The sequence below is a fragment of the Tiliqua scincoides genome, chromosome 2 (assembly GCF_035046505.1).
Source record: "Tiliqua scincoides isolate rTilSci1 chromosome 2, rTilSci1.hap2, whole genome shotgun sequence".
NCBI lineage: Eukaryota > Metazoa > Chordata > Lepidosauria > Squamata > Scincidae > Tiliqua > Tiliqua scincoides.
The window spans coordinates 248,297,429-248,312,112 of record NC_089822.1 but is presented as its reverse complement, the minus strand read 5'-3'; the positions used below and the strand labels follow the sequence as shown (position 1 = coordinate 248,312,112).

Sequence of the window (14,684 nt, the reverse complement as noted above, 5' to 3'; positions counted from 1 at the left end):
AAGGCCTTAGGAATGGACCTCAACAAGTGGGAAACCCTGGCCTCTGAGCGGCCTGCTTGGAGGCAGGCTGTGCAGCATGGCCTTTCCCAGTTTGAAGAGACACTTGGCCAACAGTCTGAGGCAAAGAGGCAAAGAAGGAAGGCCCATAGCCAGGGAGACAGACCAGGGACAGACTGCACTTGCTCCCGGTGTGGAAGGGATTGTCACTCCCGGATTGGCCTTTTCAGCCACACTAGAAGCTGTGCCAGAACCACCTTTCAGAGCGCGATACCATAGTCTTTCGAGACTGAAGGTTGCCAATATAACTGTATTCAGCTGAAACAGAAACAGGAACAGCATTATATCTTTGTCAGCAGTTTGTAATCTAACCCCATTCCCAGGGTGTATGCATGACATAGATTTGAAGGGCAAGCAGGGGTCAAGATGCAGGCTTGGTGAGCTTAAGCCGAGTTCTGAAGAAAACAGCGTCCATAGTTCATATAGGGCACAATCCTAACCAGGTCTGCTCAGAAGTAAGTCCTATTGTGTTCCAATTGACTTACTCCCAGGAAAGTGAGGTTAGGATTGCAGCCATAGTCATTGAGGAGAATAGTGCCATATGCAATGCTGAGAATTGATGTTGGCAGGCAGAGATGACTTGTAATAGTGGGTGCAATTGCTTTCACGTGATGTGAGTTTGCCCAGCTTGATCACTATTGAATGAATGGTCAGGAACATGGCAAAGTAATATTCATGTTTTTTCCAGGCTGTAGATGACCAATTCTCTTCCAGAAGTGGGGGTTGAGACCAGGGCGGGTCCTTGTGAGAGAAGGTGAACTGAGATGGAAACGAGAAGCGCCAACAGTTTACAAAGTGGCTTCCAAACCATTGGTCGGGACCCAGGACCTCTGAGAGGAATTTCATCAGGGGGTACAAAGTTTCTTGTGGGCCCCTTTGCAAAGGGGGAGGGGTGAAATAGCAGGGGAGGGTGGTGGTGGGTGAGCAGAGGGGCAGGGAGGGGTGAAGCAAGGTGAGGGGAGGGTAGAGACAGCTGGAAAAGCCTTTGGAGCCCAGGTCCACCCATCCACATGGCATCAGTAGTGTCCCCAGCACCCCCAGTCATGGTAGTGTCCCCAGCATTCCATGCAGGCAACAAGTCTGAGTAGATAGGAAAATGTCAGATCCCAGGAAATTTCTGGGCCCCTTCCTTTGGCTCTGGGGCCCCCCTTGTGACCCTTGGCCTGGGTACAAATTACCCCCTTTACCCCTCTCTCCTAGGCCCCGTTGGTGGGTCACAACCCAATTTCTGGTGCGTCCCACACAACCTCCAGTGAAAACAGTGTGATGGCAAGATCAGGTAATGAGCTGCCTGAAGTCATGAGACTATTCCAAAATCAGAGAGCTGCTAATTGCCCTGCAAAAGCTTAGCTCCTGAAGTTTGCAAGATAGCTGCTAATTGCCCTGCAGCATGCAAGCATGCAGGGAGATAAATGTTTGAGCGTCTTTTTTCTGGTTATTATTACTTGTAAATAAATAAATAAAAATAGTATTTCTCTCTATATCTCCTTTTTTTACAGTCTCCTAAACCTAGGCGGTCCCTGATAGAGTGTTGTTTTTAAAAAAAAAAATTCAAAACCATTATATGTTCTCAGTTCCCATAGGAAAGCATGGGGCATGTTTTGGGATGAGGTCATCAAGAACTTTTCTTTGTATCTTGATGGTTGTTGTTGTTTTTTTGGCTCCTTCTCATCTCTGGTGCCTCTGTTGTTTTGCACCCTGCCAGGAGTACACCAACAAACTCTTGACTTGCTCCTATGGCTATGGCGTCAGTGAGCCTGCAACACTTCATTTGATTGAGGTGAGGACAGCTAGGGTTGGGGACCTTTCTTGTGTGTCACTAACAACTTGGTGTACTCCAGCTGTGGACATTCCTAGGAAGTGACTTTTGTTTACAGGTTCGAACGTGCTGTGCAAGCAGGGTGCAACTGGTCATGGAATTTTTCCGCAAAGAAATAAAAGAAAGGCAAGACTTCTTTTAAGCCAAGTAGCTCATGTGAAGTGGTGGTAATTGCCATGAAACTGGCCTGGGTCATGCTCTCCCAACATGCACTCAGCCCCATATAAACGTGGACACCAAGGACAAATACAGAACTGGTCAGGCAACTTTGGAACTGGCAGTAACAGATGCTATCTGGGATTCTGATGTAGCTTGCGCTCAGTGGAGTGTGTTTGCCTTCACGGTGTTTATGTGTAAATCAAGTCACCATTTCTTCAGTGCTCCCTCCTCATGTCTTGCTGCCACTGCAACTTTTCATCATTCAGCATTATGGAACACAATTCTGTATTATAGGGACTGCTCATGGAAACTGTGACCGAAAGCAGTTTCTTTACTTCTCCTCATTTGGAATGGAGAAATATTTGGTTTGGTAGGAGGGATTCTGATTCAAAATAATGATGGAAGGATTTTGTTGTTGTTGCTGCTGATACAGGGTGACCGAAAAAAAACAGAACCCATAAAAATTTTATTAAATCCTACAAAGGTCCAGTAAATTTCAAGAAACTTACTGGACTCAAACCAAGACATATTGGGGAAGATTATTGTTCCAATACTTCATGCACAAAGTCGACTTGTATACCCTGAAAGAAAAAAGAAGAAAAATTAAAATTATCAGTTTTATTCAAAGATTTGTGGGTTCTGGTTTTTTTGGGTCACGCTGTACTTTAAGTTACTGAGCCTAAAGAATCCCATGTCTCAAAGGGGATCCCAGCGCCCATCAGATCTGGAGCTTCCAGGTTAGCCAGAGGTTTGATTGGCTGAAAGTCTGGACTTGTGTGGTTGCATTTTGGGGGCCAATGATTAGCTGTTGCCAGCATGGCTTTTGAGAATCCCAGGTCATAGGCAGAAGATCTAGCAGGCTGTGTCCATATCACTGAATGCATTTATTTGTGTTCAGATCAGCTGGTCATGCTGCATATTTGCACTGATCAATGTTGTTTGCAGTCATGTGGAGTTATTTTGCCATACCAGTGCAGCCAGACGTGCGTGGTGCTGGCCTGGAGACGCTCTGGATCGTCAGGGTAAACTGCTTAGTAAGCTGCTTATTGATGTCGCAGACCCCACCCCCTCCATACCAGGAAGTGCTGCAAGTGCATTTGCAATGACCTCCCTCATGGTAGTTAACAGTGAGACCAAGAGTTGTGGCTCATGAAGGACTTTTCAGTGTTTTTTTGCAGCAGACCTGCATCAAGGGTCAGCCAGGTTGAGTGGCTCCCACCCATCAAAGGGCCAACCTCTGAACATCACTCAGTATCAGTGCTGATGGTAGCATCTAATGCTGTGAGTGAGGATCATCACTGGGACCTGACAATCTGGCTCCAGCATTGGGAAGCAACACTTGTTGACCTTGCCCTCATCAACAGAGTGCCCTCACCAGCTGCTTCAGTGAATCACAGTCTGGTGCCGTTGCTGGAAAGCTGGAAGACCCTCTTTCAGACAGGGAGAAGGAAGCGCAGGTGAAGACCTCTCTTGGGGCAGGGTTCTGAAGGGCCCCTGAAGCAATCAGGAAATCTTATCAATTAGATGGCCACTGACCTGGGGGTAAACATTAAGGTCCCCCAGATCATTCAAGAGTACCTATTGCACACCTGTGGCTCTGGAGCACTTGTTATTGGCCATTGTCAGATGTGGATTAATGGGCCGGCAGCTAGCCAGTCAGTAAATCTTACTGGTAATATAGTTCTCATGTTCTTAAAGACAGTGGATTTGCCACTGCTGCCCCCCATGTGGAGTAATGGAGAAGATCTGATCCCGTGACATTTAATTCCATTTTTACAAGGAACCCCAAAGCCATTGCTTGGGACAAAATCCTTGTGAGGCTGACTCACCACCCTGTTGTGGACATTTCCCCCACAACCGGGAACTTGTGGGAAGGCGATGGCAAGAGATGGAGCAGATAGACATAACAAGATGATATGAAAATGGCTAACAAATTTATTAAGGAGGGAAAGACCACAAAAGCAGGCACAATCTCAATTTACATGACCTCTCCTATATTTATTTGAGAGATTTATATCCTGCCTTTCCCATGCCAAAGCAAATGCCCAAGGTGGCTTACAAAGCTTCATAGTGAAGCACAAAACAGTTTATTACAATAATTGTTCTATGAACTGCTTCTCTTCCAGGTGGAATCCCATATGGAGACAACACAATCCTAATGCTAATGAACTTTTTCCTTCCTTAGCAGCAGACCCAGGAGGGGCCAGCAAGAGGCCTACAGAAGCTCTCAGTCTTCTTGCTTCAGGCCTTAGAGAAGGAAATGATTTCTTTTCAGCTCTTTTATTCCTCTTTCCTCAGTACATGCTACCAAAAGACTAAGTCCCTCCTCAGGTTGGTTCCCCCCCTTATAGAGGGCTCTGCCTGAAGCTTCTAGTGGTCCTTCTTGCCTGCTCTCAGTCTGGCAGTCTTCACTCAGGTCCTGTATAGATGATTCTATAATTATACATCATAACTTTTCTATATCAAGCCTAAAGGTTCTTGGGACAGGAGAAGAAAAGGCAGACAATTTGTAGGCAATTTCTGGAAGGATGGACATAGCTAGTGTTCCAGGAAGGCAAGGATCACTAGCTGTGGCCTATGCAGAAGCTAAGGACACTAAAATCTCATGGCCCTGGGGTCTCACTTAGGAATTTGCAAGGCTTCTGAAACTGGGTCTGGAGAAAAAGCAATCTTTTTTTCTTTTTTTTTTTGGAGACTTGACAGCAATTTGTAAAAGGATGTGCTGCTTGTGGGGTTTTATACTGACCCCATTTTCACCTCTGGCATGACAGGTTTTGAATAAAGATGCAGCGAGTCATGGGCTCTTCGCTCACAACAGGAGAGGAAACCGAACGCTTTCCACATGTGCTGCCTCCGATGCATCCTCAGCATCACCTGGCAGGACAAAGTTCCAAACAACACAGTCCTGGAACGAGCTGGAATCCCTAGCATGTATTCACTGCTGAAACAGAGACGCCTGCGTTGGCTTGGGCATGTCGTGAGAATGGATGATGGCTGGATTCCAAAGGATCTCCTCTATGGAGAACTTGTGCAAGGAAAGCGCCCTACAGGTAGACCACAGCTGCAATACAAGGACATCTGCAAGAGGGATCGGAAGGCCTTAGGAGTGGACCTCAACAAGTGGGAAACCCTGGCCTCTGAGCGGCCCGCTTGGAGGCAGGCTGTGCAGCATGGCCTTTCCCAGTTTGAAGAGACACTTGGCCAACAGTCTGAGGCAAAGAGGCAAAGAAGGAAGGCCCACAGCCAGGGAGACAGACCAGGGACACACTACACTTGCTCCCAGTGTGGAAGGGATTGTCACTCCCGAATCGGCCTTTTCAGCCACACTAGACACTGTGCCAGAACCACCTTCCAGAGTACGATACCATAGTCTTCCGAGACTGAAGGTTGCCAACAACAGGGACAAAAAGAAATATGGGTGCACAGCACATGGGGAAAACCCTCTCTCAAGCCACTTGCAGCTCTCTTATTTGCCTGTCTCCAGCAAAGTAATTCAGAGGGGCAGGACACACAGGGGCTCCTGGGACATAGAGACGGACTGGTTGGGAAATATAAGGGCAAAAAGCCAAGAACAGACAGCTTGTTCCATGGGGGGTTTGGATACTGATGCTATCTCCTGCAATCTAAAAGTGAAAGTACTCACTCCTATACCAAAAAGAATGACAATTCAAAACCATTAAAGAAACTGACAGGACTTGATTAAATTAATGTTAAACATTAGCTTAATTAAACACAACAGGAGAATTGAAAAAGCACTTTTAATTATGAGTGTTAGGGGGCAGGAAATGATGGAGCTGGCAACCCAAACTATTCCATGTTTGAAAATAAGTGGGTGGTTTTCTTGGGTGTCAGAAATTACAGGCTGCTTCTCCAGGAATTGTTACCGCAATTAACACATCTTTGATCAGCCCACTGGTCTGTGCTAAGGAAAGCCAAACAAGCCCCAGGCTTCTGTGTGGTAGACAATAAGGGTGCCAAGATCCACAGAAGCTTTCCATGCCAGCTGCTCCTCCTCATAAATGCACTGTTATCAGGCTGGAGCATTTTGGCTTTCTAATCCTACCTTGTAAATCTCGCTGATTTCACTGATGAGCAAAGCAGACAGAGAAAAATAATGCTGGAGGGACATGGCTCATTTGTCAATTTTAATTGCATATTGTTGGCACAATGGGCATTTTTTTTTTTTTGGAAAGATCACAGATCATCACCTTGCCGCCTAAATCCTATATGCCAAAATCCTTCATTCAATCCCATAAATACTGTGCAGTGAATATCAAAATAACACCGTTTTGGTGGAAAGACAAAGTTCCTCTGAATTCTGGCTTCCAGGCTACTTGCCAATACTTGCCCCTTGGTTTCTGGATGTCATTAAACCTGATCCTAAACTGATTCCCACCTGCATCTTTTATCAGACTAAGGGCACAATCCTAAGCGGGTCTACTCAGAAGTAAATCCTATTGTGTTCAATGGGACTTACTCCCAGGAAAGTGAGGTTAGGATTGCAGCCTAATACTGTTTACTCAACATTTGTCCTCCGGCCCTACCACTTCACATGGTCCACCTATTTGAAATAGCACCAGAAGTAACTGGGGATGACATCACTGCCAGTTACTTCTGGGTTGGAAGGCCAGGTACGGCAGGACAAACACCAGTAAGAGGTTCAGGGTGGACGGAAGGGCTTTTTCAAGCACAGAAAAGCACACTGTCCTACCATTTTTGTTGTGTCGTGTTCCTGGTCTTGCTGCTGGGCAGTAGGTGTGCAGGGGTCCTGCGAGTACCACCAGACACTACTTTACGCTGGTGGTACCTGGTTGAGAAACACTGGACTAATAGACACATTTCTTTTAGTGGACCCATTACTCTTAGACTGTGCCGGGTTTGCAGTTGCACAGAAGTCTTCAGCAGGTAGAGTGACCAGATGAAAAGTATGGTGCTCAGTTTAAAGGCTTCTGACTGCGGACACCCCAAGAGCACATCTACACAAGCACACCTGTATTACTTCACATCTTCTAAGGCCGAAGCAGTGGTGCAGAAAGTGAATTGCGGAGTGGAGCCCTGGCTCACATTAAGCACTAAAATCACTTGATCTACTGCTTTTCCTCTCTTCAGGGGAGAGAAGCAAGAACAAGTCTGTGCCATGCCTGTGTCAGGGAGGGGGGAGGTGGAATGTGAAAAGGGGATGCTTGTGAGCTGTGACCACCAGAGGGCTCTGGTTATTGCTGATGGAAGAGAAGAGGGAGAGAGTGCTGCATTCCTCTCTCTGATTTTCCTTTCAGGATACCAGGAGTTGAACTTCCTGGGTCAGCTATCCCCTCTTGGTGCTATCTCCATTTTGAGATGAGGCTTGTGCAGGAGAGATCCTGATCCCAGCTCTCCCCTGTGCTCCACTAAGGTGGGCAGTTTGTTTCTGCATGTACTTAAAAGAATGGTTGTAGCCTGCTCTTCTCCCCAGCAATGGGGAGCGGAACAGGGAGAAGTGGGTGTGAGTGGGAGAACTCTGCGACTCTCAGGTCTCAAAGCGAGCCCTGAGATTTCATGGGAAGGTTGGAGGGGATCTGGGACTAGGCGCAGAACTAAATCTGCTTGATCCTGCTTCACTGAACATTCCTCTTCTGCTCAGAGATCTGTTTGTTCTGTGTACTTTGATTGCTCCGGCTATTGGTCTATTTTCAGCTTGAGGCTGGGAGCCAAAGAGCAACAATTGAGACAATGGAGGATAAAATGGGGACAGTGAAGGATCAGCAGAAGGAATAAAAGGAGGTTGTACTCTGCCACTCTCTCTAAAAACACCTTTATGCAGAAAGATTTTTGTTTGTGAAAAAAGCATTGCTTTTATTTCAACTCTTCCTTTCCAAACTTTTTTGTTCTGAAAGATTTTTATTTGGGGGGGGGGGGAGTGCAGATTAACTCCGTTTATCATCTCTGGGCTTGCCCATAATGCAGATATTGATACAAAACAGCAGTTGTTACAGTCACACGTTAATCTATCTAAAATTGGCCCGTATAATTTGCAGCTGGTTAATGAATTTCGCTATCTTGGAGTAGCGTTCCAATCTAACCTTGCATGGTCCAAACATATACAGTATCTTAAGGGGAAAATTGAATTGACTAGCATTAATCCATCTGGAAATGGTTGCTGATGCCTGGAGAGGTTGTGTTTTATGGGTCATACGCACTGTTTCAAAGCTGTACCTTAGTTAACTCATGCATAAATCTGGTCCTGTTTATATAGATTGTAAAGCCTGACTTTTCACATGGGTTTTGTGATGCCTACTACTAGTGCTATAAGGGTAAAAAAAAAAACTTATTATACAAAATGAAAAGAGATAGAAATTTTGAATTTACACCATAGTAACCTCTGCCAAAGGTGTACCCATGTTAGTTTATTGCAGCAAAGAGTTTTGTGGCACCTTAAAGACTAGCAACCCAGTCCTATTGAGCTTTAGTGGTAGAATCAATAGGAACGAGCAGTAAAGTGCCAGAAAGCATTTTTTGGTAGTGTGCTACTGAGTGCACTGCCGGGACACTGATGGGGAGGCTGGGGGGAGGGCACAAAGGGGCAAGGAGGGGGCAAAACTGGACAGAAAAGAGGCTTAACAGGGATGGGGAGACCGGAGGGGGTGGATCCGGCAGCAGAGGTGTGCTCAGGATCCTACCCCCTTTCCTGCAGCCCCCCTGCCTTCTTTCTTTCCTTGGTCTTGCGCTAATGAAATCAGTAGCACAAGTCTGAGTAGACACGTTGCAGAGCAGGAGGCTTACAGAGGTATAAGGGGATTTAAATCCCCTTTTGCTTCTGAAGCCATCTGATCCCCCCCCCCCACCCTGGATCCAGCATGCCTGTTTTTGCCATGGCATCAGTGGTGGGGGGTGGGATAGGATTGGGCACTTTCATTACGGCATACTATTTCATAGACTAGAATTCACTCCACTAGATGCAAAAAATGTTAGTTTCAATAGGCAGGAGCTTGTGTGTACTTATATAGCTCTGGCTTTGGCAAAGTCAGGGTGCCGACTAACCCCCAACAATGTCCACGCTGATGGAGGTAAATTCAGGTAAGACGTTGCTGAGGATTGGTGGGAGCTTGTTGCCTTCACGGTTCTAAAAATACCTTGTGCCTGCTACTCTGTGCTCACTTCTTTCCATTCCCTCTGCTTCCTGTTCCAGATAGAGGGTGTTCTTGCCGTCTTCTCCAGTTAGTCTTCTCCTTTACGGCCTCAGTAAAGGAACGATCAGGTGAGCACAAATCTCCACTGTAAGTGGCTGGAAATGTCTCCCAAGAGAGTGAAAGGGACCGTGCCTCCGGCACCCTTGCTAAGAAAGATGTTCAAGAGTAGGGCTGACGTGCAGCTCCAGAGCTCCCTGGAGGAGAGAGTCAGCAAAGCCACACACTGTGGAAGAGGAATGAGTAAGCGCAAAGGCACTGCCATCCCCCAGAAAACCTACACAGGAGAGAAGCCCAACATCTGCATTGAATGTGGGAAAAGCTTCTTGAAGTCCTCAGACCTGACAAATCATCAAAGAATCCACAAGGGAGAGAAGCCTTATCAGTGCCTTGATTGTGGGAAAAGCTTCACCAGGAACTCGAGCCTTAACAGACACCAGCAAAGACACATGGCAGAGAAACTCTGCGTGTGTGCAGACTGCGGGGAAAGCTTCGCGGACGAAACGGCTTTGGCCCAGCATCAGAGAGCCCTGATGGAAGACAAGCCCTGTCAGTGCATTGACTGTGGCAAAACCTTCAGCCGCAGCTCCCACCGGAAGCATCGCCGAAGGACCCCGCTGGAAAAGCCAAAGACCAAAAGCGGTCCGCGTGGCAGTGCCGTCAAAATTTCCAAGGCTGCCAAGAAATCCAAAGAGGCAAAATCCTCCAAGCGAGTGGCAGGCGCTGCTGTCGAGATCCCCAACACATGCGAGGAATGCTGGCAGAGCTTCAGCCAGAACTCAGATCTGGTCAAACACATGCGGATCCACACGGGCGAGAAGCCCTATGAGTGCAACCAGTGCGGGAAATGCTTCAACGTCAGCTCCAACCTCATCCGGCACAAGAGGATCCACACCGGGGAGAAGCCCTACACCTGCTCCGACTGTGGGAAGAGCTTCACTGATAAATCCACCCTCATCCAGCACAACCGCATCCACACTGGGGAGAAGCCTTATACATGCAGTTACTGCGGGAAGAGCTTCAGCCGCAGCTCCCATCACAAGAGACATCAGCGGACTCACGCAGGAGACAACGCCCCCTCCGCCCTTCCCCTGTGGCCTCGTCCCCCCCAAGCGCATTAAAAGATGCTGGGACAGGAGACTGGAGCAGGGGCCTTAGTGGAACAGGATGGACAGAATGGTGGCAACTAGTATGCAAGCTGTGGCACAGGCTGGTTAGGGAAGAAATGGGACTTTTGCTAGACTGCCCAGTGCGCAGAGTAAGAACAGGACTTTACCTAATGGTTGGAAGCAAAATAAATAGCTAGTGGGTTAGAGCGAAGTTAATGCGTGGGCATTTGCATGTATGCATTCATTACCTTTGTATTATCGCTCCATGTGGAAGGAGCCGTATATTTCTTTCCGGTTTGAAGTGAAACAGGCAAATATATGCCAGTAACACCAGCAAAATCAACATACCTCTCAGCAGAAAGTATCATCAGACTCAATCAGCGAAGGCAAGTGCATTTCTCCTCCTGACACTGCAGAGAGCCTCTCCGTGCCCAGGACCAAGGAAGTCCACATGTCTTCCTGTTGCAGTCTCTCAAACTCTCTTATGCAGAGCAGACATCCAGTTCAACCAGAGGGTTATGATTGGCTCTGTGCTTTGATGTGCTTTCAGACATTACTGTTATACTGAGGCAAATTGCTAGCCTCATATGTTGTTGCAGGAATAGGCCTCTCTGCCACCTTGTACGTGCGTACAGATTTTTGTGTGAACGGTTATCCCTGTATTCATTTTAAATATCAACATGGGGACTGAACCCTTCAAAAATGCAGTGCCAGTGGCGTATCTGAGGGGGCGAAGGGGTGCAAATGCCCCATATGCCAGGCTTGAGGGGATAGTGCCGCACCGCCATCCACTCCCGCCTGGCAGCCCCCCCCCCCCACAGCAATCAGTTGGCACACCGATATCAGCACACCTATCTGAGCGCCGCCCCTAAGGGCCGCCCCTGAGAGACTATCTAAGCATCAGAGGCACAGTCTCCCTGGTCCTCCAAAGGCCTAACAAGGCCTTCAGAGGATCAGGGAGGTCGTGCACAGCCTCAGCTCTCAGAACACCTGGAGGGAAGGAGGGAGGGAGGGAGGCATCTCTAGGTGGCATGGGGCAGCACCTCCAAGTGGGGGCAGCACCCCTAGCAGTGTGCCCCAAATGGGGCAGTGGCCAGGAACACCAGTGCAGGTTGTATGCTCTGCCAAACATGCAACAAAGATGACTTGTGAATAACTACATATGCCAGTAGATTAACAATAACGTGTATGCCATACACAGGATTGTACGCGTGTTGATCGTAACGTGTGAATAGGGCTAACGTTATTCAGGGGGAGTAGAAATCCTTGTCAATCTGGCCACTGAGGACATTTTTGCCCACATACGTCTCCAGGGTTGATATCCCAGATATGGTTTAAATCTTGGTTCTTGATGCTCATTTTGTATGCAGTAGGTTCTGGGTTGGATTCCTACTAGTCACCCTTGCAAGGTGGACCATGGCTCTGGTTTTGTGCAGGCAAAAGGCTTCAGGTTCATTCCGTAGCACCTCTTAAAATGCCTGTAAGATGGCAGGACTGGGAAAGACCACTCCCAGTCTGCATTCGTGGAAAGCCACTGCCTATCAGAGGAGAATACTGAACTGTATTAGATAAAACAACAGTCCAACTGGTTATAAGGCTGTTTCACCTTATAATATGTACCCAAATGGTCAAACTAGATGTTACATTAAGCTCATGATGGGCTGAAGTGCTTGTTTTTTATTCTGGGTTCCTATGGATCGGACTAGGGGGGAGGAGAGAGTTTAACCCTCCTACCACAATCCTGATCAGCATCCCACCCTGCTCCCCATAACTGCCCTGGGAAAAGAGGTCCCAAAGGTGCAAAATGTGCTATTGGTGCATTGTCTAGATCAGCTATTTTCAACCAGTGTGCCATGGCAATACTAGTGTGCTACGAATGGTCCACAGGTGTGTCGCGGGAGGTTGGGGGGGGAGAGGATCATTTATTAGTAGGGCCATTGGGGGATGGGAGCCCCCCACCAGCAGCATGGCCTGCCTTGTCAATTGTAAAAAGAAAAAAGATAATAATGGTGTGCCTTGACAATTTTAGTGCTTTGTCAGTGTGCCATGATATGAAAAAGGTTGAAAATTGCTGGTCTAGACTGATTCATACAGAGAGCAGGAGTCATGGAGACAGGTCTATCAGGGTATGAAACTCTGCTCAAATGGTTACTTCCCTAAGAAGTTCAATAAAGACAAACTATATCCAGGAAAGTGAGTTTCTGGTCATACTTGCGCTGCAAATAACAGAATTCAGGTGTCAGCATTATAGCCAATGTTTTGCCCTTCAAAATTCCAGAAACTTTGGAAAGAAAAAAAAGTATTGCTATAAAATTTATTGAGACTATAAAGCAGAGATTTCTGTTCTTGGACATCCGAGGTTCCTTAGGAACTTTTCTGGGGTTGCTCAAGATCTGAAATGGCAGAGTTTTTCTGAAGGACCATTCCAAGTGTGCTGTAAAATGAGCATCTATAAGTGAGTTGGCTGAGCTCCGAGATGAATTGTGAGCTCACACATTCCCCCAGTGGTGAAGCCCAGCAGAGCTAGTCTGTCCCACTTAGGTGAAGTGTGTGGCCTAGCATAATTCCCAGAATCCTCTGCAGCATACCGGTGGTTCCGTTGCAGGGGCACAGTGAGTCATAAGGCCATGTAGAGGGTTTTCTGAAACAAAAAAATATGTGAAAACCATTACATTATGGTATCGTCACTATTTGCCCTGCCTTCATCCCCACCTCATCTCCCCATAGGGAGCAATGTCTTGAATCATTGTCTTGAGCAATATCTTGAATCCAGCAACTTCAGTAACTGTGGCAGGTCTTCTCAGCGTTGCCTGCTATCCTTGACAGCTTGAAATGAAGTAAAGCAATCTTAAATGTCACTATTGCAAGGTCACCACTTTTATTTTCAACTCAAGTTGCTAGCTCAAGTCCATCTTTGCATTTAGCTGAAAGCTAGCCACAGTGCCAGGGTATTAGGGCTCCCTATAGAGCCTTGCATTGGGCTCCCTATAGTGCCCCCACCTGCCCTCAATCGTGCACTGAGTACTAACACTGCCACTGGAACAGAGGATTCAAGAGTCCACCTGCCTTCTGATGAAGCATAGTGGGCTAGTGGATGAGCCTTCTGATGAGCGTAGGTCCACGGACCAGAGCCCATCCTGGTTGACGTCTGATACTACCCCATGAAACATAGTGGGCTAGTGGGTGGGGCTTCTAATTAGCATGGGTCCATGGGCCGGTGCCCAAACTGGTTGACGTCTGATACTACCCTCCTGAGTCCATTTCCCAGTCAACTGCTAAGTTTGTCATAGTGTGCCACTGATTTGTTTATAATGATCAGCTCAGACATTATGACAATAGTATGGAAGCTACTTCTTTGTGGCTTCCTTGTGGTAACACATTGGTGAAGAAAGCACACAGACAGAGCCAATGACATGTGTCTTCTCACAAAAATGTTGCCCTCCCTCCCCACCGAACTATAGTTGGGTAGGAAGAAGCCGTATCAGTGCCTCCACTCACCTGTTCCCTGCATCCAAACATGGCCTGGAATGCTACTCATGCCACTGCAGGAAAATAGGAAATGGTCCATATCATTGTCTGCATATTGAAGAATGCTAAAATCCAGAGATTTGTAAGTTGTGCGTTGCATGTCTGAATTGCTTGAACAATGAGATGACTGCAGCCCTTCAGGTGGAAACAGGCACTACACATTCTACCAGCCTGGTCAACAATGCTCTAGTAGAAATGCTGGACAGTCACCAATCAAATGGGACCAGACATAAAGGGTAAGTGGGACCAGAAAGCCGGGACCAGAATGGGCAAGTGGTTATCTGGAGACTTGGGAGGGACCAAATACTATTATGTATGTGGGTTTAGAGACAATTTAAGAGCTAGTGCCCCCACAATAAGGTCTCAAGAGATGGTGCCACACACTGCTGCAGCCGCCATGCAGTTAGAATATGTATTACATTCCCTGTTAATGATGCAACAGTGTTCTGCTTACCTAGGAAACCCTGCAAAGCACTCGTGTAGCTATAGCAGCTCAGAATGAGAGCCGGCTGTAGGCAGCAGTCTTAGGTGTGGAGGAGCAAAAGACAATCAGGAGCAAATTGCAAGCACCGTGTGCATAGGATTGCAGCCTGAGTGAGAATACTGGACAGTTCCAATCTCAAGAGATGCTTCAGAAACGTCAGTGATTTGGGATGCAGTCCTGATGTGCTTTGGTAGGTTCACCAGCCATAAGGGAAACTGGGCAAGCTTCTTGCTTTCCGTTTCGGTACTTAAAGCATCTCTGGAGAATTGAGAGCTAGATCCTCATCGGCCCAACGTAGTCCACAAGGCAGAGGCAAGTGGGAAAGGATCTTAGTGAAAAAAAAGATGCCTGTCTCCCTTGCTCTT

General features: G+C 47.2%; 1 protein-coding gene across 2 annotated transcripts; it reads left to right on the top strand.

The window, feature by feature from the left end:
- Positions 1–7,356: 7,356 nt before the first annotated feature.
- On the top strand, positions 7,357–12,500 carry LOC136640922 (zinc finger protein 436-like). 2 transcript variants are annotated; one of them, XM_066616354.1, is made up of 2 exons: positions 7,357–7,427; positions 9,201–12,500. In XM_066616354.1, exon 2 carries the CDS (start codon positions 9,303–9,305, stop codon positions 10,317–10,319), a length of 1,017 nt encoding a protein of 338 aa, XP_066472451.1. In that variant the 5' UTR covers positions 7,357–7,427; positions 9,201–9,302; the 3' UTR covers positions 10,320–12,500. The 2 variants fall into 2 exon arrangements, with proteins under 2 accessions (XP_066472451.1, XP_066472452.1); XM_066616355.1 differs by lacking the exon at positions 7,357–7,427 and adding an exon at positions 9,043–9,088.
- Positions 12,501–14,684: the final 2,184 nt, after the last annotated feature.

Bases quoted from the DNA above. Each gene is read 5' to 3' on its own strand.
- LOC136640922 (XM_066616354.1), top strand. From the start codon at position 9,303: ATGTCTCCCAAGAGAGTGAAAGGGACCGTGCCTCCGGCACCCTTGCTA.